At 37.8% G+C, this 23,059-nt stretch overlaps 2 protein-coding genes across 4 annotated transcripts in view; one reads left to right on the top strand and one right to left on the bottom strand.

Moving 5' to 3' along the window:
• Positions 1 to 23: 23 nt before the first annotated feature.
• On the top strand, positions 24 to 5,089 carry UNC50 (unc-50 inner nuclear membrane RNA binding protein). The gene is made up of 6 exons (XM_036384641.2): positions 24 to 116; positions 826 to 1,109; positions 1,969 to 2,089; positions 3,938 to 4,077; positions 4,154 to 4,255; positions 4,779 to 5,089. The coding sequence occupies exons 2-6, from the start codon at positions 830 to 832 to the stop codon at positions 4,913 to 4,915; spliced, it is 780 nt and encodes a 259-aa protein (XP_036240534.1). The 5' UTR covers positions 24 to 116; positions 826 to 829; the 3' UTR covers positions 4,916 to 5,089.
• Positions 5,006 to 23,059, bottom strand: part of MGAT4A (alpha-1,3-mannosyl-glycoprotein 4-beta-N-acetylglucosaminyltransferase A) — a 77,829-nt gene continuing 59,775 nt past the window's right edge. For 2 of the 3 annotated variants that reach the window (XM_036384612.2, XM_036384623.1), the window contains exons 13-15: positions 14,424 to 14,502; positions 12,043 to 12,109; positions 10,809 to 11,038 (exon numbers count right to left, since the gene is read on the bottom strand). In XM_036384612.2, the coding sequence (XP_036240505.1) occupies positions 10,842 to 11,038; positions 12,043 to 12,109; positions 14,424 to 14,502 (343 nt within the window). In that variant the 3' untranslated portion in view covers positions 10,809 to 10,841. Of the gene's footprint in view, positions 10,762 to 10,808; positions 11,039 to 12,042; positions 12,110 to 14,423; positions 14,503 to 23,059 lie in introns of those variants that run through there. The other variant, XM_036384631.2, reaches the window with a different exon arrangement.

Here is a 23,059-nt window from a genome sequence, read left to right as displayed (position 1 = left end):
GGCTCCGGGAAGGATCCCGAGCGCCTGCGCCGCGGACGGTGCCGGAAGGCTGCGGGAGGCGGCCGCGGTGGCGGTGCCGGGCGGGGCGGGGGTCGCGCCACGGGCCGGGGCTGCAGGTGAGACCCTCGGCGCGGGGCGGGGCTCGGGGGGCGCGGCGCTACCCGGCCCGAAGCTGAGCGCGGGCCCCGCTGAGGGGGGGCGGGTGTTCGTCAGCAGCGGCGGCCGGGCCGCTCCTATGCCATGGAATCGTACACTGTAAGGGCTGGAATAGACCGTAACGATTATATGGTTCCAACCCCCGCCGTGGGTTGGGATATCTCCCACTAGACCAGGTTGTTCTAAGCCCCATCCAACCTGGCTTTGAACGCTGGCAGGGTTGGGGCGTCCACAACCTCCATGGACAGCCTGTGCCAGTGCCTCATCCCCTCCACAGTAAAGAATTTCTTCCTTGTATGTCACCTAAACTTCCCCAATTTCAGTTTGTGCTCGTTACTCCTTGTCTGTCACTGCAGTTCCTGGTGAAGTGTCCTAGCTTCCCTGTTTTCCCCCTTCAGATATTGGGAGGTGCTAGGAGGTCTCCACACAACCTTCTCTTCTTCAGCTGAACTGCCCCAACTTTCTCGGCCTGTCTTCATAAGGGAGGTTCTCCAGCCCTATTACCAACTCCACGGCCTCCTCTGGACTTGCTCCAACCAATGTCATTGTTCATGCCTGTGCTCAGTTTTAGTCACTTCAGCATTGCAGCCGTGGCCTATATCGCGTTATTTTATTTGTACCCTATATTGCGTGCAAAATCAAGTATATCTTTTGAAATTCTTTCTTTAGCAAGATGCTGCCAACCACGCTGGTTAATTCTGGGAGCCAGGGCAATGGTGTGCTGAGCCGCAGGGATGCTGCGAGGCACACGGCCGGAGCAAAACGCTACAAGTACCTCCGGAGGCTCTTCCACTTCCGACAGATGGACTTCGAGTTTGCGCTTTGGCAGATGCTTTACCTGTTCACTTCACCACAGAGGGTTTACAGGAACTTTCACTACAGAAAACAGACAAAGGACCAATGGGCAAGAGATGATCCTGCTTTCCTTGTGCTGCTCAGTATCTGGCTCTGCGGTGAGTGCGGGAGAACAGACAGCATAAGGAAGAGGGAGGGAAAGTTTAGGGATGAACGTTTATTTTCCTTCTAATAACACACACACACAAAAGGACCAATCTGTATGGATGATCTTTTAATCAAAGTAGAACAGAAGAAAAAGGACTAGCCTTTTTGAAGTTAAGGTGGGAAATAGAAATTGGAGTAGGCTTAAGTAGTACTCTGTAGTCTTGAATTGATCTCTCCATTGCAACTCATTTTCTGTTACAATTTGAACTGCATAGTTCACTGTAACTTCACAGACAGTAAGAAAACTCTATACCACATGGCAGTGGTTTTGTTTAACAATACTGAATATTTGGTTTACCAGAATATTATGGATAAAAAATTGTTTTTACCATAAAGGCCCTGGTGAGATTCTGTATATTGCAGAATTAAGCTGTAACAAAGTGGCTAATATAAATGACAGAACTGCAAATTCAGTATTGTCTCAGTTGCCTTCTATTAAATAGTGTATTCCTGTTCATAATAGAAAAACTCTTTACTGAGATAGAATTACACATGTTGTTTGGGTTAACAAGGAGCTTTTATAAAACAAAGAATGTCCTATTGTAGCATTGTCTGAATTTTTTAAAAAATAGTTTGGGTGGAACATTACAATTAGACCCAAGTACAGATGAGTGTTCATATTATGAATAAACTGCATTATATCTGTTTTTTCATGGAAAAAAACCTAACCTGTTGGACTGAAAATCTTGGGGGAAAAATAAAAAGGAAACTGGAGATTTCATAACAGGATACATTAAAAAAAATCCATCCATTTAAGATCTCATGCTTTCATTTCCACAGCTGACTTTAATGATCTTTCTCTGCTTTCAGTGTCTACTGTAGGATTTGGATTTGTGTTGGACATGGGTTTTTTTGAAACAATAAAACTGCTACTTTGGGTTGTATTCATAGACTGCGTAGGCGTGGGGCTCCTGATTGCAACTCTGATGTGGTAAGTAGTGATTTCTGAAGCCAAGTTCAGTATTGCTGTTCAGACACAGAGAGTCCTCTGCAGTTTGTGAGACACTTGGTTCTTTGTTTGGAGTAAACTTACACTCAAGTATTAACTATAGGTTTTATGCTGTTGTAGTAATTGTTACAAAATGATACCTTAAAAAATAATATATATCTTTCTTTACTGTTTCCTACAAGGTTAAATCGTCAGAAGGTCTGTGTTTGATGAACACTCCAGCTTTTTTTTCTTTCTTCTTGAGCTGGTTAATGTTCAGCAGTAATGCCAAATTAAAAAAAAAAGGTGATTAAAAAAAGAAAAAGCTGTTAAATCAAAATAATGAATGAAGTCAAGTAGTGTGAGCCTGAGGATGATTCTGTTTAAGCAGGGCCATATACACTTGGCCTGTGCTTCTTGCTGAAGGTTGTAGCTACAGCCCCCTCTGCTCTGTCTTGTGCTTGGCACCTTTTTGCTTTGTTGGTAGGTGCTGCCAGTTTTATCCTCTCCTGTCCAGAGACTTGCAGAAGTAGAGAGGCAGGAGCAGGTCATTTTACAATCCAGGCCTAATCAGCACCATAGATGGGTCCTGCAGCAGTGAGGAACCATGAAATGACATGAAACCACTGTTTCTGTGCTGCAGCAAGGGCAGGACACCAAAAAAAAAGAATATTTATTTTACAAGGAACTTAAGAAAGCAAGGGCATTCAAGAGTTTTTAGGGATGGAGTTGACTTCTTAAAGTGATGGTGTTTGGAAAAGGGATAAATCCTGACAGTGGCCTCAGGACTCCTGCTTGTAATTGCAAAATTGAGAATGAGGTACATAAAAGAAACATAGCTAATAGATGAAAGGTCTGCTAGACCTATGCTCCTGGCTGGGACAGCAACCCATAAATTGCTTGGGGAAGAGCTTATAGTAATGATCCCTGCCTCCATCCTCCAGCAATTGTGCTTCAGGATGCAGTCTCCTAAGCCAGGAAGACTTCAGCATCTGCTGATTTCCTCTGTCTTTTAGTCAGCTTTCTGCAGGCCTCAATACCAGTCACCTGGCTCAAGTTTAGTTCAAGTCCCTTCTTCCAGTGCAAGCTCACCTTTTTTCCCAAAAGCTCCTCCCATTCCTAATCAGTCTAAACTCCTTGCCTCACCTCTCCTCACCTTGCATCCAGGCTGTGCCTCTTTGCAACCCTACCCTTGGCACAAAGAGTAGGTCAGAGAAAGCTTCCATGAAAAATCTGGTCTCTTATTTCTGAGCATGTATTGACTTCTTGTTCCTCCTCTATATGGGGTAAATATTTTGATGTCAGCAGAACTTAAACTGAAGGAAAGAGCCTTGAGGCTCATTCAGTAGCCTGTAATACTGGGCAGTGCACATTGCATTTGCACATCCTTTCAGTAATAATAGGCACATGTTATGAGCACTCTCCTGCCCTCCTCCTGTCCTTGCAGTGCATCAGTTCTGTAGAGATCAAATAAACCATCTCTGTGTGAGGTGTGCTGATCCTGTACGAGCACTTCACTGAAGTCATCTCCCAGTGTGTACAGAGAGAAGTGGCAGCTTGTGACTGATAAATTGTAGGACTGATCTCTTCTTTATAAAGAGATTTTGTTTCTGTATTACCCACAGGGTATTTCAGCTGCCTGTAGCATGCAAAGGATGTGATGATAGTTTTAACAAAATCATTTTAACAATAGTCTGGTCTGCATGATTCTTGCACGTTTTTATTCCCAGATAGCAGAAACTTTGTGGTGGAGAGTTGGGATCACGTATGACTTACTGCATCAAACCTATGTTTTGTCAGTCAGCTTTATAGATTCATATTAACAACAGTCTCAAATATCTTTTCATGTAGGTTCATTTCAAATAAGTACTTAGTGAAGCAGCAGAACAGAGATTATGATGTGGAGTGGGGATATGCCTTTGATGTACATCTGAATGCTTTCTACCCTCTTCTGGTCATTCTGCATTTTATCCAGCTATTCTTCATCAACTGTAAGTTAAATACTTTGAGCTCTCTACTTCAAAATGGTGCACTATCAAAACAGCTGAGAGCAGTTATCTCTTGCAGATGTCATCATATCTGATTCTGTCATTGGGTATTTTGTTGGGAATACATTATGGCTGATTGCAATTGGCTATTACATCTACGTGACATTCCTAGGATACAGTGGTGAGTAACATCAACTTCTTTTCTATTTGTTTGACTAAAAAGAAGAGCATGCTTTCAGGCTATTAATTTGATCTTAGCATATTATTTGTAAAGCAGAGGCTTAGCTGCATTTTGAAGTAACTCTTTCTTTGTGTTAAATGAAGTATGATAGAAATGTACCAATCCATGTTTTCAGCTGGATGGACATCTTAACCAAAGAATTTGTATTCTCCACCTCACCAAATTCCCTTCTAGTATTAGACCTGTAGCACCACAACTTAGTTTTCTTGTTCCTCTGTAAATCCACTTGAAGATGTTTGCATTACATAAAAATTCTGTAATGAGTTTAAGACCATAGTTTTAGGTAAAACAGTTCCCCAAGGCATTTTGAGATAACTGTAGGGCTAGTAGGGCAGAGATGTCTGAGAAGGACAGCAGAGTAGAACTATTTTTTATTGCTACCTTGCCCCAAGGCTACTCTACAAGAAACACTTATTTTAAAGAGCACTACTTTATACTTGCTTCAATATTGCTTCTGTTTCAGCATTGCCCTTTTTGAAGAACACAGCTATTCTTTTGTATCCATTTGCACTTCTCATCATGCTCTATTTGATCTCATTGGCATGTGGATGGAACTTCACCAAGATGCTTTGTTCCTTTTATAAATACAGAGTGAAATAAAACCAGGACTTCATGTATCTAATGTTTATTTTGTTTCTACCTTAGCCATTTTGACAGTAAAGAAAAAATTAAGAACATTTTGTATGTAAATGGTTGTAAATTTCTCTTTATTGTAGATAATTGTGTAAAAAAGTTTGAAGTGTCCTTTTTTATTAAAATATTTACAACAGTAAACATGTTAGCAATTTTGTTCAAATACTTTCGCAGTACATTCCTAAAAACAAGTTACTTGTACATTTCTGTAGCTTAAATTTAACTGCAACAAGTCTATGTAGCATAACTCTTACTGCAGATACTATGCACATACTGGCATAAGCTCTACATTATGAGGGGTTTAAGTGACACCAAAAAGCAGTTTTATTGAAGAGTAATATTGGAATACCTTGCCTTGGGACTGTGTGAAAGTACAGATCAATAGTGTTGCGATGGTAAAGCAACAACTGTGTCTAGATACAGATCTGTCCTCTCCTTGTATGAGAGATTGTGAGAACAGATTTACTTCAGTGACTACTTCAAATATACATGGACAATTCTGGCACACAGAAGAAACAGTGATGAAAGGCACAATTAACATGACCCATGTCAGGTTTCCAAAGATAGCAGCAAGTTTTAAACCCAATCTCTAGCAGTCCAGTGGGTATTACTACGTCCACCATTCTGAGTGGCAGGTCAATCAATGAACATAGAAGGAAAGTACAAGTTGGTTTGGCTACAGGGGTAGGCTCATGGCAATGCCTGCAACTGTGAAGTCCACAAGGCAGAAGTAGAAACTGACCATCACAAACAATACCTTATGGAAAGTGAAAATGACAGCTTTCCAATGCAGTGTTCAGCATGAAACATGAGCACTGGGATTCAGGTTCCAAAACAACACAAGAGTAAACTGGTTACAGTAAGACAATTTCAATACTAGAATTTGATTTCTAAGGAAAAACTATAATTTATCTTAAAATACCAAATATGCTGGCAGTGCATCTTACAGTACTGTGTGTTTCAGCCACTGTTAAGGCTTGAAGAGATTCATGTTTCCCTCTCAGCAGATGCTGAGCAACGTTCTCCTTTAAACAAGGAAAGCAGTGAACTGCTGATCCATGGAAGGTGAAGGATTCGAGTCAGGATCTGCTCCCTTCCTGGCTAACAGCACAAGCTCCTGTCCTGCAGGCAGCTGCAGCCTAACTGTACACCTTTTCCCTAACAGGAATCCTACATCACTGATCATCCACTTCAGTTCAACAGTAAAATCACTTCATATTTAGTGCCCCGTGGTGCGATACCATTGAAGGACTCGGGGCCTGTGTACCTTCTCTTTAGAGATATTAATGGTTTTCCCCTTGAAACAAGGCTTCCTCATTCTCAAAATAAAGCTACTTCAAATTCCAGCAGTTCACTGTTTACAGCAGAATTTAGCAAAACCCTTTAGAGACCACTAAGGTCAGAAAGGTGACACTCAGGAATAATTGACCAGGTCTCCATGGGCTGTGTGATGTACATCAGCAATCAATGCTAGCCTGAAAACACCAGTTGTTTGATAGCTTTTCAGCCTTATGCTGGTGATTGTAAAGATGATTTAAAAACACGAGGACTTTGTTTTTTGCCCCCTTTCTAGCTAGAGTTACTTGTTCTAGCTTTTTCAGAATACATCCTTCCTAGTAAGAACAAAAGTAGAACCTTGGGTTCATATATTTTAGGGGAGCAAGGCTTGAGAGGATTTCATTTTTCTTTTCCCCTATGAGACTGAAATAATACTTTCCAAGTTGGAGGAAAACTACAAACTACTATGATACTTCATCTGGAGCAAGTACTTCCAACAAAATACAGAGATTACTGAAATTCTAATATATCTGGGAAAAAAAAACCCCAAAACTGGTACACAGTTTCCAAATTTTTCCAAAGACTAATCACACTTCAGCTCATTCAAGGAACTGTGTTTCACACAGGCAAAGTATAAATTGCTTTGCTCTAAACTGACTCAAGGTATTTTAAAACTGCTTCAAAACAGTTAGACAAGCAGTGGTAGCAGACAACAGGAGACTCCAGTCTTTTCTTGGTCCATGAATCACATCTATCTGAATTTTTCTAATCCATCTTTTAAGTACAAAAAAAAAAAAAAAACACCCATAGGAATTTTTTCCATCAATGAAAACACATGATTGAGATGCCTGCAAAAGCTCAAAGCTTTATACAGTGCTTTAGAAACACTCTAATTATCACATCCTGTTCACATTATTTACAAAGTGTTCAGTAGCATGACCCACTGAATGAGCAAAGCAAGATTATACTGGCAGTCTTGTGTTTTCTTGGTCCCAAGCAATCCTGATCAGCTCAAAAAAGCAAATGTTCACATCAGCCAGTCTGTTTGGCGTCCAGTATAAGAAGTTCATTTGCCCAGGTAATGAAGGTTTCTGGCTATGCCTTTGGTTTCACAAAAGTTTGCTTTTCTGGAGCATCAGAAGGATGCTTTAACAGCATCAGAAGGAGCTAACAGGAGTATAGGATAGTGCAGGTTTTTTTCAAACACTTTCCATTATTGGATAACTGTAAGATTCAGCAGCCTCAAGGAGATTTTTAAGGTGACAACAAAAGTAACTTGAAATTGAATACATGTAGGGAAAAACTCCCTCAAAACATGTAATAAATTTAAGATGCTGTTTAAGATCTCCTGTGATATTACTGTCCCTTACAATGGAGATGTGCAGGAAACAACTGCCCACTGGTGCAGACCCAGTCACAAACAGTACCCAAGCTAAAGGCTGATGAGCCAAACAGCCCAGGTGTTCTTACTTCACCATACTTCCAGGAAGGAGTCTTGCACCACTTTAGCCTGATTTGAAATTTAAAAGTACAAAGACGAAAATGGCTGTCTGCAGAAATAATCTACCTGATTACACCAGCTCTGAATTTACATGGATCTATGAAATATAATTTGTATTGATAATGTGGCACATTTTGTATTTGATAACGTGGCACATTTATCTAGAGAGCCTGTAAGCTCAGGAACATTGCAAGTATTGAAGCAGCCCAGAGTATTTTCTACTCCTGCTACAACAATGTAATAAAAGTGTATCAATCTTTAGAAAGCAACCCACATTTTACCACACACTAGTTTAATTTGTTGTCTTGGATAAATTTCTTCTCAACATTTTTGAAAACTAAATCTACTACTAACCAGTCTTGCAATCAATGTGGTACGGGTTCTGTATATTTAAATATATTAGCAGGGATTCATCTTAACTGCTGTGAAATGTCAGGAACAGTGATGCTTTTAGAATAAGCACACAGGTTTCTTACATAAATACTACCAGTAAACTTCCAGACTCATGGAAAAATGGAAAAGATCACTGTCAACAAAAATAATTATATAAAGAAACTGCAATATCTAATGTATTTCTGCAGTCTGGATTGTAATAAATAATCCTAGTTTCAATAACTTGCATCATTCATTCACAGACAGCGCTGAGAAGAAAACCTAAACCCTTTCTCAGACCTTTGCTAGCTGATGTGTGATTAAAAAAAAAGCTGTTGCATGTTGGTAATTTGATGGCAAGGGCATTATACAGGTAACAAACGGGGCTGTAGCACCACAATAGGCTACAGTCACACGGGATTCAGAGCCCAGTCACCCACATTCCCAAATCCAAGAATAAACTCCATTTATGTGACCAGTGCTTAGATTATGCCCACAGCATCTATGGGCAACACAAGCTTTCCAAGTAACATTTTATTTACACCACCTGATGCAATCAGGAAAAGTAAACGAGGTCCCCTTGGTATCTAATTTTTCTTGAACTTACACCAGTCAGTCTAAACAGAAGGTCTTGCTCTGCGTACAAATCTTGTCTTCCCTGTGTCCCCAAACAACGTAGCTAAACCAAAATGACAACAGTCTGTAGAAATAGTTAAGTTCTTCAACTTGAATATTGCTGAATTGTCAAAGCTATGGCACAATTCTCCAACAAGGCAGAAGAGAAGACAGGTTGACACTATAATCCAGTGGTGCTTGCAGTGCTAGCAAGGCAGCTTTAGGCTCCTGCTCCTTACAAGCCTATAGTGAAAGAGAGCCCAAATCTATCAGCTGAACTTTAATAGGGAAGTCCAAATTCAAGACCCCTGCTCTAGATCAGGGAACTTGCAACAGGTTTTGTGCATCTGTGCCCTGATCACAAAGACAATAAAAGTCTTTCCAACTTAAGTGATTCTATGATTCTGGTGGGGGTAGCAGAGTGTGGTTTTTTCCACAGAGAAAGCTGGCCAGTTTTTGAGATGTCAGTTCCAGGAGGCTGGTTCCCAGCACAACTGACAACACCCAAGCCAGCATGGATGCCTCCCTCCAATGTCAATCAGGCACTTTATTCCTATTAAAAGGGAGGAATTCCTGCCTCTCTTTTTCATGGCCATTTCTGACTAACTGAAATCTTCCCATGCCTGAGTCCTTACACATAAGCACCTAAGCAGAAGGACTCTTAAGAAAAGCAGCAGCATTAGTACTGCAACAGTTCCACTCAGATTGTAACCCAGACCACGTTCTGTTCCTGACCGAATTTCTGATTCATTTAAGATCACTGTTGTTTCACTTGACACAAACAGGCAGGCTAGTAACTTGAGGCCAAATTCAGTTCCTACTATAAAGTTAGTGTGAGTTACCATACTGATCCATAAAGGAGTCAAACTAAGACCTTGTTCTTAAACAAAGGTAGAAAATAAACTGTAACTACTTGCTAAGGTATCCAGAATAAACGCTGCAAAACAGAACTTTTTAAAAGGAGACCTCTGTAAATCAAATGTATCTACTGTTCATTCTTTTGATAAAAGGTAACCTCTTGTCACTCCAAAGCAAAGCTGGAGAATGATTTTCTTCAGTACAGAAAATGAACTTGTTCAGCCTAGGAAATGTTTACAAATATTTTTAGAAAGAACTGGTTTGGAGTAAAAAAAATTCTTCTAAAATGCAATGGATTAAATCTAAAATTACTGCAGATTTAGTACATAATATGAAACAAGACATTTCAACATGCTTTTTATGTGGCTACAAACTGTACATAGTGGAATTTCATAGCCCCAAAGAATAATGTTCTTCAGAACTCTGTTTATGCTTCTGAACATCATTCAGATTCTGTGTATAAAACTACATAATTTAGAAACTTAATCTTGTTTTTTTTTTTTTAACATGGCAGTATATTTGAAGTATGATATTAATTTATGTTTGCATCTCCAAAGAAAAATGTAGAAAGATAACTTAAACTAGAGAATTCATAAAAAAACTATATCAATTTAAAATTTTACTGCATAAAAATATGTACTTTTCAAATTATTTTAATAAATTAAATATCCCTAGCATTTTTAATATATATCCCTGACAAGTCTATAAAAGAGGGTTCTTGTTATAGAAAATAAATGGAATTCCGAAAGTACCCCCTTCATAAAACTTATTTAACAATAATTATATTTTTTTTTTCTTCAAGGAATGTAACAATATGTACAACACTATATTACTATACTATCAAAATAGTACAGGTTAAGCGTAGCAGGGTTCTGCAACCATAAGGTGGTAAAGTCACATTACAGTGGAGGACAACCTGGGCCTCAGACGAACGTTATCAGTGTGGAGCATCAGTTTCTGGATGGATCAGATAAGAAGGGGTAAATACAATCTTCTCATCTACAGTAGATTTCACAAGAGGTAGAGTTCAAGTGAAAAAGAATGACATTTGGAATAAGGTGCATGCTCAGTATTTTCAATTTGTGACTTGCTAAGGATGTCAGATTTTATAGGAAGTATTTTCACGAATTCTTTCTTTTTCCTCTAAAGCAGATTTCCATGATCAGTTTGTAATCTTTTTAATATGAATCTGAAATAGAGAATCGGAAGAAATAAGTAATGTTTTAGTGTATTACATTTCTCAGTAATAAGAGGTAACTATTTTTAGTGTTAGCCAAAAATCTGAGCTTCAAAACAGAATAAAGATATCTCCCATTCACCGGTTATGTTTTTCAATGTTCTACCACCTCTTACCTCATTCAGAATTGCCCAAACGGCTGAATTTTGTATCACTGAAAGCCGGAATGATGAAATAGGATTTAGGCTGGGGTCAACTGTTCCTTCAGCTACACCGTTTTCAAACTTCCCTGCAAAAGTACATCGTTAAGTCCTGTTCAATAAACTGAAGTACAAAAGCCAGAAAATGTATCTGCAATATCACAATTCACAGTATCATTGTGACAGAACCACAGTGAAACCAGTATCATTCCCAAAATAAAAGGCAGTGAGTGATTTTGACATCAGATCCAGTTTTGCAGCAGCAAACAATACAGGGCACATCATCAGCGCACACAGGATTACACATAAGAATAAAAGCTTTGAAACTGTCTTAAGGCATTAACACCTGAAACTTTGTGAAGATTTTGGCACAGGTACTCATTTAATATCACAGAACTAATATGATACCTTTGGCATATGTGTTTTCAAATAGGATTAAGGACAAGGGATATCATTCTTGCATAACATATTCCTATTCAAAGCATCTTCAATTATATTAGGATGAGTAAGAATTCAATTAAAAAGTCCAGTTAGACTTTACAGTTAAGCCACATAGACAACTGAAATTTATTATGACAAAAAAGGTATAACAGGATTGCCCAAACTGTGTCCAGCAACTAATTAAAATCCATGTGTAAAATTTCTCTTCCTTGACAACATGTATCCAAGCACCTTCCCCAACAGCCACTTGGCTGTTGAAATGCCAATTTCCTCCTGTGATGAGACAGCTGATTGTCTATAGGATGGGTTCAAATCCAGGCCAAGCACACAAGTCTAAAAAGCACTTGTGCAGTCACAGGACAGAGGAGGTGATCTTACAAAACCTGGAAATGCCTCTGTTATAATCCAGGTGATCAGTCCTGGCAGAAAAGTTGTATGTAGCTGCACTACAACTAAGAGTCACAAGAGATCTCTGTTCAGTACGTAAGTCTTTGAAAAGAATTAGTGGACACAACATTAAGTAAAGCCTATGGGGTCATATACCCAAAAATGAATGATAAAAACTCAGGTTTAGGTTTGTTTTGGTTTTTAATAAAGATGTCTATGAGAGTTGCAATAGTAAGAATACACATCTTTTTCTACTGTTACATACCTATCCTGAAGTAACCATCCTCTAAGCGTTTGTCTTTGGTTTCTTTGCTTAATACCAGTTCTTCACTCTAGAACAACAAAGCAAAAATGAGATAATTTATTTTGACATATGACTTTGCCAGAGAAAGACAAATGTGTGTGCACTCTTCTTATATATTCAGCATTCATTTTCTCTAAATAATTAAGAACAAGCCTGGAATATAGTTCTTTATAGCCTTATAGATGCCCACATAAAAAAAAGAAAGAAAAAAAGAAAAAAAAAGAAAAAAAGAAAAGAAAGAAAAAAAAAGAAAAAAAAAGAAAAAAAAAGAAAAAAAAGAAAAAAAAGAAAAAAAAGAAAAAAAAGGAAAAAAAAAAAAAAGAGCAGCAGTGTTACAGAACTGAACAATTCTTGGCTTCAAAGGAGAAAAATCAAGTACTCTAAGTGCCCCATGAAACTCGCATGGTAACTGCCACGTGAACAGAATACTTAGCACATACTGGCATACACAGTAGGAGACAAGCAAAGGCAGGACCTGCCTTCTTTTTCTATGGCTTAACAAGAGCTTTCTTTCTTGGACAAATGAAAACTTACAGTTTATTTTTTGATCTAAGACTTTGGATGAGATGGAAATTGCGGGAAGCACCACAATTATCACTGCCTCACTATATGGATGGGGATCAGTAAGTTTTATTTAATAAGCAAAAAAAAAATAATTGTAGAACAGATCCTGAAAAACAGCTTGAAAATTACAACCATGATCCAATACTGAAAGACCCACTTTAAGAATTTCCCAAGAATTAATTTAAAATGCTTGGCAAAATGGAGATTATATTGATCAGCTTATTTTTTTTAATTCCTATTTGGAACTAAAGCTGCTGAAAAAGTGGTGGGAAGGTTTTTGGTTATTTATTTGGGGGGCAGGTGTTTTGGTTTTCTATGTTGTTGTTGGGGTATTCGGGGCAGGTTTTTTTTATAGATTGTCTTGAGGGGGTTTTTAGTATGCTGCTTGAATCCCAGACAAATCCAGGCTGGGGTACTCTGGTTTCTAAGGGTTTCTTGTTTTCCTGAATTCTACTAAAGGAAGATCAGGGTTAAAATATTTGAAGGAGTTTCTAGGTCTACTGAAGTCCAGGGTGGAGAAACAGGACCCTGAGGAGCTGCTCTCCTCAGCTGACATTATTTTACTGACAATATTTTCTTCTGACACCAGTGGCTTAGGAACAGGCCAGATGCAGAATTTCCTGTTTACCTTTTCCACAAATTGCATCAATAGCAATAGAACCTCTGTAGCATTACTTCCTTAAAGGATGCTCCAGTGAGGGACATTCCACAGCCAAGTAAACCCAAAAAAGAGATGCCTGATGCACATTTTTGCTTGTTATCTTGTGCATTCTTGTATCTTGGGCTTAGATGAAATGAGGGCTGTTGCTGTTTTTTGTGGCTGAATGTATTTCCACAGGTCTTGAGAAACAAACCCCTCAGATCTTTTGATATAATATCCCACATGTCATGTTTTATAATTAGAAGCAAACTAACAATTTTCTTTTTAAGGATGGGAATAGTAAGAACTTCCTATTTTTGCCTACTCTAAGGAAGGTAGACTAGGAAAATGGAGATGTGAACTCCTCCATGATTACTAACTTAAAAATATAGATAAAAAGGAAGTTAAAAAAAATTCAACTTACAGCAATTTCAGCCCAGATTTCAAGATTCCTACACCAAGTATATGGGGGAATGCAGAGATACTTTGTCTTTTTAATACTAAATAAAATACATTTGTCTGAAGTAACATCTTAATCCTCTCAGTCTTTGTGATATAAATAGTTAGCTGTAAGTACCTAGTAGAGGAAAAAGAACCCATACCTTCTGACTTCAAACAAGAATATACTTGAGATAATGCAGTACTCTCCTGTGGTAAAACTGGTTCATTTATGGAGAAAAAACATCAGCAATCAGGAGAAAGGTACACATTCTGTTTTAAGAATCTATATATTTCAGTATCTAGTGGGTTTGGATGTGTGTCAATCCCTGAACTAAGACTTTTTTACTAAGTCAAATAGCAGATTGACTTAGGTTTCCCATTTCCCAAAATACACAGAGAGGGAAGACTGTTTATTTTTTTGTTTTAAATAGTAGCAATGAACTGAAGAAAATGACCTTGTTCACCTTGAAATTACCAACAGCACTTGTATCAGACTGCACCCTGAATGAACATTTGAATAGTTACAATAGTCTTCTGTGAACATATCCAGTCAAGAGAAGGAAAAGTCTAAGAACATCAGAACATCAAGTTCATACAGTTAAAAGAAGCATTTATGTCTCCTCACTGTTAAAAAAGTCAATAAAGAGGCTTTGCTTTAATCCTGTAATGGAGAAGATACAAATCAAAAATTTTGTACCTGAAAAGGCAAAACTTCTACAGTTGTGTTTAGAAGGATGTCTCCTGGATGCTCTGGATTGCCACTGTGAAACAAGTACCTATAAATGAAAAGGAAAACAAAAGTCTACATACATCAGTCAGAATCAGCTGTGTTACTGTCTGTCATGTTAATTGTCACATACAGATGTTACAAGGATAAACATCATTTTTATACTGAGTCTACATCAGCTGGGGATAAAGTGCTTTCACATATCACTGTAATTGGAAGGGGTCAAGATTTTCAGTTGTTCAAGAGTAGCTGGGCAGTATTTTACAGAGGAAGGGAGCTTGCATCATGTGTAATTTGTGCATTACACAAAGCTGTGGTCATTACTGTCTGGCACATACTGGTATCACCTCCTGAAGCACGAGCCCTGCCCTCCTTCTGCCTCTCCCTGTGCCCACAGGATGAACTCTGGAGATCCTTTCTGAAACAGTTCTGGGAACTTAGCCAAGTCAATATTTTGCCCTTTCTCCACCATGGTTCACTGCAAAATCTCATTGATTATTGTGCCAGGAATTCCCAACCCACATCCACACCCTTCATGTTAGCTGAATTCAAACTTCTATTCCAAAGGCAGATTTATTTAAGAAAAAAATATCCCAAACCAAAAAAAGTCTGGTTCTGACATGTATACACACACAAAAAAACCCTGTACCTTTTTAAACCTGTACAAAGTCCCCATTACTCTCACTCAGTTGTGCAATTAACTTTTTTTTTAATTGGACAGAGTAAATATGTTTGAAACATTATCTAAGCCATCCCTATCAGTATCAATCAGTGAAGTGTTCAAATTCTGGCTGCCTGCTCTGAACAGCTTTTGCAGTACTGCACATGTGTAGATTATGTTACAAAAGAGACAGTTAATTCCTCTTTCTTTATATGTGACAGGAACTTCATGTTATTCTGAATATGTATTATGTAAACCAGTAATAATATTTTTTTACCACTAGGTGGAATCAATGCTTGAAAATTATTCACTACTTGCGATTTTTTCTAGTGGACTGGAGTTAATTCAGATTACTGTCATAAACCAATTAGATCCTACACCTACTCAGATGCCACTTTTAGGAAGAATATTTTACTTTTATTAGGTTTAAATGAATATGTAAAAATCTATCAACACATTTCAAATCTTTCTTCAATTGGAACTTAGATCGTACTTACTGTTAATTTCTCTTCAACATTAAATATGTCACCAGCCAGAGACAAAATTAGTTCAGAAATTATCACTTGATTAAAATTAAAAACATTATCTCAATTTGCAATTTATTAAGATGCAGTTAGAAATGTAAATTCCAGCTTGTCTTTATCCAATATATCTGAAGCCAGGCTGAATACCTGCCATTAATTCATACTTCATAGCTACAAGACAAGTAGAAAACAGTGCTCTGACCCCAGCCCAGAAATGTCTGTGACCCCAAAATGATAAAAGTATTTTAAGAAAATGCACACATATGTAGAACATCTCTTTTATCATGGCTCAGAAAAGGAGTAAAACCTCAAGTTAAACTTGTGATACAAGAAATCCACACTGATTTCTACTCCATTGGTTTCAGCAGAACTGCACAGTTGGACTGGAAAACAGAACTGGACTAAATAAGCCTCACTTCTGTGTCTCAAGAAAAATAATTTCCACACTGTACTTTAATGTTAGGTTAGTCAATTCCAAAGTATACAAGCTACCTAAAACCCACAGTTCTTCCAAAACAAATCTTGTGACTTTTTCTAGACATTAATTACATCCAAAAAACCCAACAAGTAACAGTAATTATTTCTCTAGGAAGATGCCTTCATTGGACATCTCAATAAAAGCAAAACAAAACTCTCTGGAAAGCTGACCAGAAAACCAAAAGTACATTCTGCTGTCTTGTGACCTAATAGATCTAGCTAGTCATTCCTTAGTCAGTGAGATATCCTGAGCAGTACTGGCCATGTTTTCACTTGAAAACACTGAAAATTGAGAGGAGACTTAATTTAAAATGGAACTTGCTGTCTAAGGTATTGCCATCAAAGGCTCCACCCAAACCACAGACATGCTGCTTTTCCTTAGCACTTAGTTCTGAGAGGACACACCTAAAAATCCCCAAAGAAACTCCCTGTGATCTGGGATCTCTGTGCTCTCAATGAACAGTGATTGGCTTCAGAGGTTTGGATGGTTTTTTTGGGGGAAGCAATAGCAGTGAAGGTTTTGTTTGTTTGTGAGGGGTTGTCATTTATCTATTTGGGTTTGTTTGCTTGTTTTTACAAACAACCCTGCAAGCACACAGCCACAGCCAACCATTTCTCCTACTGTGCCATCAGCTTTGAGACTGAGCTGCAGCTTCCCCTCCTCAGCAGTTGTCACTCCATTAGAGCAATGCACTCCTGGCACAGAGCCAGAACAATTTACAGCAGTAATTAATCAAACCTGATTTCCATGTAATCAAACCTGCTATTTCAGTATATTTTCTATAACTATCTGTTAATCCATATGCACACACAAATGTAACACATGCTCATGTCACATTTTAAATTATGTTTAGAAAGGAAGGGATATTTTTATATCTGAGCCTTGCTTCAACACTTGACAGATAACACCTACTTAGACATTAGAAGTTACACAGATTGAAAACAGAAGCATAAATACACATACACAGTTAATCCATATCTATAATATTTTGTTTAGAACTAAAATTTACCAATCATAAAATTTTATTTGAAAGAAAATTTAATTGATGAACAAACAGATGTTCTACAGTTCCTAAAATAAGCGTCATTAGCTATTCTTTTGTAAAACTTGCTTTTCTGACATGGTAGAGTTTCCAATGGAGATTCTTTGGAAATGGGTTGAGAGAGTAAAACTAATTTCAAAATAAAGGTCAGTTAAACCTCCCTTTCAAAAACCCTTCAAATGGCTTTTAAGTAACCTATCTTTTCCTCCCCAAACCTTTTGGGTTTGCACTCTTTACTCTCCAAGACCTTTTTTACAAAGGTTGTTAATTGCTGTTATGCTAGCTATTCTCCCTCCCAGGTGGAGAGAAGACTCTTATGTCTCCTAACTAATGAACTAATTTATTCATCTGATATTTCTTAAGTAAAACAGACATTTCTAAAAACCACAGAGATGTTTGCAGGACATATAGGGTCCTCATTAAATCACTAATGTAGAGTAATCCAGCTGATACCCAGAGGATTACAAGGTTGTTTCCTTTTATTTAATTCCTACACCAGTAGTAAGATGTCTGGCCCAATCCTTTTTTCTTTCAAGAGAAACACTGGCTTATAACTGGACTGAATGACCTTAAATGTCTTTTCCAACCTAAATGATTCTATGACTCTATGGTTCTCAGACTATGATAGGTATTTCTCAATACAGATAGTGAAGAACCTGGGAATAGCTTTGCTTTCAATTGCTTAATTATTTTGACACCTGTCCTGGGATTTATACATGACAGGCCATGTAAACAGCAAAAACATGTGCTTTTTTCCCCTAATTACTTAACATTTTTCTTAGGGTAGAATCACTAAGATTTCCTTGTCTACCTGCTGCTTAAACCTAACACCTTGTGAAGCATTCCTTCAAATAAAAATTCTGAAAGCAATGGATCTGTAAACACAGTAATCCCAACCAAACAACCAAACACAAATTCACCTAAAGTTAAAAAAAACAAACCCTACTACTGCCTTATGGAATATTACTTCACTACTTTCTTAATTACAAAATACAAACATGAACACAATTGAACATTTTTGATCAAAGTCATCAGAGAAAAGTAACTCTAACTTACAATTGCTAAGTATAATACTAATGTATCTGAATCTAAGAGAATCTTTTCGGCTGGCAGTGTCTTTTTAAAGAGTCACAGGTCAAAGATAATAACCAGCTACTCTAGATATTCAAACACAGAGAAAAACCTCCTCTCTACCAGAAATAATTAAATCTATGAACTCACTTACATACATTCTGCTCATGACCTCAATGTGGTAGGAGAATAAGAGAAGGCTAAGTATTAATATTTCCTGTAGCATTAAAAAATACACAGAATTTCAAGAGCACTGAAGGTTTAAAGAACAAACACAAACAGAAAAACAACACCGATCACCAAACTAAATGGAGCAAAGTCAAAGCTGCAAAGAAAAACTTCTGTTTTCAGACTCAATGACTTCAGTATTTACCTGGTTTGAGGGGTTGAGTTGTTGCCATGGATCTAGACACACATCTAAAATCAAGCCAAATAGAGGGGAACCCCCCCCCCCCCCCCAATAAGCTGAAACAAATACTCATACACACCCTAACACACAAAGGGAGGGGAAGGTAGAAGTGTGATTATCATTTGTACACTGACAAAAGATACCATTAGCCTGCCAATGCAGTTAACTATTTAGCGTACTTTACCAGCCCACACTCAGGTTCAGAACCCCTCCAATAGTGGGGTTCTGAAAGATTCTCACCTTTTGTAACATCCCCCATAAAATGGATTAATCAATATTACTAATCTGAACTGCTGATCTTAATATTCTTTTAATAGCTAAATTTTTTCATCACCTGTGCTTTCAAATAAAGCCCAAACACCACTACCCACCCCCTATCTTGCTTATAAAGAGATCTCTTCTTTCTCTCACATCCAAGCATATTTATGCCCAAAAAACTATTATTCTATTACCCAATTTGATTTCTTTTAGGTGTTAAAAAAATGTTCTGTATTTTATTTAAATAAAGTGCCCATTATTTTTTCATCTATAGAAAGTGTTCTAATTACATGTTCTAATTAAAATAGAACTGAATACACAACAATTTTATTAGTAAATTATGGCAGTTTTATAAAAGGAAACAGTGTACAAAAATACTTTAAACAGCACAATTCACATACACTGTCAATATATCTGGGCTTTGTTTTGAAGGAAACAAGAAGTTATTTGACCTGATACTAAGCCTGATTCTAAGAATATAAGAATGCGGGCCTTTGTGCTCTATAAACATCAGGAATCAAATCCTTTCCTTCACATATCCTCCCTGTTTCTTTTTAGCAATCTGATGTATTTTATATCCCATTTTCAGAAAAGGAAAATAGGTAGGAAGGCAGAGAGGAAATGTTTCCTTCCATGTTTGAAGGAATTAACCATAGCAACATGCAGCCTTAGAGTTTTTAATTCTGCACAACATGAATTTCTGTAAAAGCAATATTCAGTCAGCAATTTTTGGCTTTCTACAGATGCCATCATCGACTGCAAGAGTCATTATTCACCAATTCTATCCAGCATTTTTGATCACTGGATGCAAATGTGGTAAAAGAAAACTAATCTACCTCCTTTGTGTCACTTTCTCAGAATCCTAATTAGGAAGTGTTATTCTACTGTCAATGGAAACCAGTATTAACCATGCACTATTTCCTCATGCAAAACACAAACAGAAGATGAATCATTTTTTTTCCTTCTCTCAAGCTCAATTTATTCTCCTATTCTTCATGCCTCTTACTAAGTCATTTGAAAAAAATTGCTTATACTTCCAAAAAAAAGTGCAGTTCCTCCAGTCTATATATATGCATCTGCAAATTACTCACAATAGGTAAGCAATGTAGTGGAAGCTTTTATATATTTATATATATATATATACATTTTTGTTATAATTCCAAATTTGGAAAAAACTCCCCACAAACAAACAAAGAAGGAATGTCCTGGCCTCCCCAAACAACACAAAACAGAAAATACTCCAACCCTATTACCTTCTGTGCAAAATGCCTGGTAAGATTTCCACTTCCTCTGACAAAATGAGCCCATCTAAGTGTCTTTATATAAATTGGGCTGCATGGTTGAGAGCTGCAAGGGTTGAATTCCCCATTTTCACAGAAGTATTGACCCAGTGCACCAAAAGGGCTGAACTTTCTCATGTTTGGCAATGGACCACAAAGCAGCTTGACTGAAGAGGTGATGGAAGGATTCTGGGGAGTGGTCTGAGTCTGTTTTATCCATCACATGCCTAAGAAATTAATTCTCTCACACCACTTCAAAACTCATTCTGAATCAATGAAATCTGTACCATTTCCTAACCCTCTTCACTTGTGCAGTAGAAGGTATTTAGCTGTGTAAGAAAATCTCATTCTCTGGTCTACTCTTCTACTGTTTCCCAGACAAGACTGTGACACTTTCTAAGGCTGCACTGTCTCTCTGGAGTGGGCTCACATCAACTGTAATAAAAATATCTGGCATTAAATTATTCTTAAATTTTTCATTTTGGAAGTTGTTAGGGGTTTTTTTCTATTTTTTGGATAGGGTTTTTTTTGTTTGCATTTTTTGCTGGGGGTGATTGCTTGCTCTTTTACAAGGTTATTTCTGCTGAATTTTTAATCCAGTGAGATGTAGAAAGGCTTTGTTGGGGTTTTGAGTTTAGTATGTGTGTGTGTATGTGGGTGTATGCACATAAACATTTTTACCCCTCCAGCTTGGCTGGGGAAGCACAGATAACTCCCTTCAGTTTTCCTATACACAGGCATTTGCCACCATTTGAGATTGCACTTGGGTATGTGACCTCATCAAAGGCTGGAAAGATGCAATTATGACATCTCAGAGACTCCAGTCCTCCTGGAAATCACGTGAAGTATTTTAGAGTATCTCAAGTGGCATTAGACATCTAACATTTTGGCAACAGCAGTAAGCCTCCAAGATTTCTGACTAAGAACTATAAATCCAGGAACACTGCCAAGTACACAAATCTTGGATATTAGTACCATTAAGGAAGAAGCAGCATGTCCTTGGCTTAGGCAGCTCTTCTGTCTCTGATCCATACTTTGAGGTTTTTTTCCCCTTTTCATATGAAGTCCTGGCCTCATTGTTATGGGCAGAATTCCATGCCCAGAGCAAACAGCATCAGTGCCTGGGAGCCTGCCTGCCAAATCCCTGCTGTCAGTGCATCCATTTGAGGATGTTCTACTCATTAGTACAGAAGCTTATGCAAACAGAAAAACCAAAGTTCTCAAATTCTCTTTTATGTACACTAAAAGTATTATCCCACCTGAAATGTACTGACAAACACCAAAACATTTAAAATAATACAGAGATTTTCAAATATTTCCTATCAGCTGACATGACCATTACAAGCTTCATAAAATGGTGTTGCACTTTAATAGCATAGATCTTTGGAATCAAAATTAAAGATTACTTCTAAATTATACACTCACTGTTTATGCACTTACATGGTTCTTGAGCTAAAACTGGCCATAAAAGGTTTAATGTATTGGGCTGAAGGGGAGGTTCTACACTGAACAGTGATTATGAACAAAGAACAGCTTATACATCAGGCAAGTCACTGCTGTACTCATCTAAAACCAAAACAATTTTGCAGGTCTCTAGGTTTTGAGTGGTTGGTACTGCAAAAGTAAATTATGAGGAAGCTCCATTTCCAGTTTTGGAAAGCTGTTAGGAAGGTTTTTTTATGAAGTAATGCATTTGTTCTTGTACCTCTCTAGCCACTTGCTAGGAGGACTTGCATCCCTGTAGGATGGATAATCTATTATATTTTGGATACATACAAAACTGACTGATATGATACTTTCTTGGTAACTTTTTTGTACTTAAAAAATCATTTTATTTTTCACTGCTAGAGAACTTGTTTTAAAAGCTGCCTTTATTTTCCTTTACAAAATATCACACACACGTCTGCCAGTTTTTATGTAGGTATTTTTCAGCACTGTCATAATAATTTCAAAGCAGACAAAATAATGTATAACTTTAGTTACCAGGAGTCCAACAAGAGACTATTCACACTCAATACATTGATTTTCTAGCTTAAATAGTCAAATACAGATTTTCTTGCATGACTATTAATTCTGTGTTGTGAGAAGATGCCAGGGAAAATATAAGTGAGGCTTAATATCATGTGTTCCCTATGATCCCAGTGCCCAGAATATAGAAAATGAGATGAACAGTCTCAAATACTGCACATCCAGTGTCAATGCCAATATCAGAGTCAAATATAATCTACAAGGTGGTTTGTCAAGGTATAAAGATTCCACTTCAAAACTGAAATCCCAGCAAGTCAGCAAGTTGTACCTCATATAGTCACTTTATTAATAGACAGTGTCAAATGAGGATGACTACTCAGTAACTTGGTAAAAGGAGAGGCCAACCAGCTACAGGGCAACTACAGAGTTTAAAGCAGTGATGGGGGAAAAAGGAAGGAAAAAACCCAACACTACAAACAAAACCACATTACCCCTCCCCTAGAAAAAGTAACCAGCTAATCCTTTTGAAAATATTCTAAGTAACACTACGAAGCAGTACTGCAGAAGTGTCTGGAGCACAAGTCCTATGGCTGGAGCCAGGTGGGGGTCAGTCTCTTCTACCATGTCTCAGAGGAAAGGACAAGAGGAAATGACCTTAAGGTGCATCAGGGAAGGTTCAGATTAGATACTAGAAATATTTTCTGCACTGAAAGAGCAGTCAGGCATTGAAATAATGTCCAGAGAGGTGACGGAGTCATCATCTCAAGAAGTTTCCAAGAGGGAACTGTATGTGGCACTTAGGGATAGGGGTGCTGGGTTGATGGTTGGACTAAGATGACCTTGAAGGTCTCTTCTAACCTTGATGATTCTGTGAAGCAGTTACATACAAGAAACCTCTTAACCTTTAAAATGTGA

Source organism: Molothrus ater, chromosome 2 (genome assembly GCF_012460135.2).
Source record: "Molothrus ater isolate BHLD 08-10-18 breed brown headed cowbird chromosome 2, BPBGC_Mater_1.1, whole genome shotgun sequence".
Lineage (NCBI taxonomy): Eukaryota > Metazoa > Chordata > Aves > Passeriformes > Icteridae > Molothrus > Molothrus ater.
The sequence above is the reverse complement of the archived record's forward strand: the minus strand, read 5'-3'. Positions and strand labels throughout refer to the sequence as shown.

What these genes read in the sequence shown, in the direction of transcription:
- UNC50 (XM_036384641.2), top strand. Translation starts at nt 830, where the DNA reads ATGCTGCCAACCACGCTGGTTAATTCTGGGAGCCAGGGCAATGGTGTG. An exon ending in GCTCAGTATCTGGCTCTGCG is followed by an intron (nt 1,110 to 1,968) that starts GTGAGTGCGGGA and finishes CTCTGCTTTCAG; the next exon opens with TGTCTACTGTAGGATTTGGA. An exon ending in CTGATTGCAACTCTGATGTG is followed by an intron (nt 2,090 to 3,937) that starts GTAAGTAGTGAT and finishes CTTTTCATGTAG; the next exon opens with GTTCATTTCAAATAAGTACT.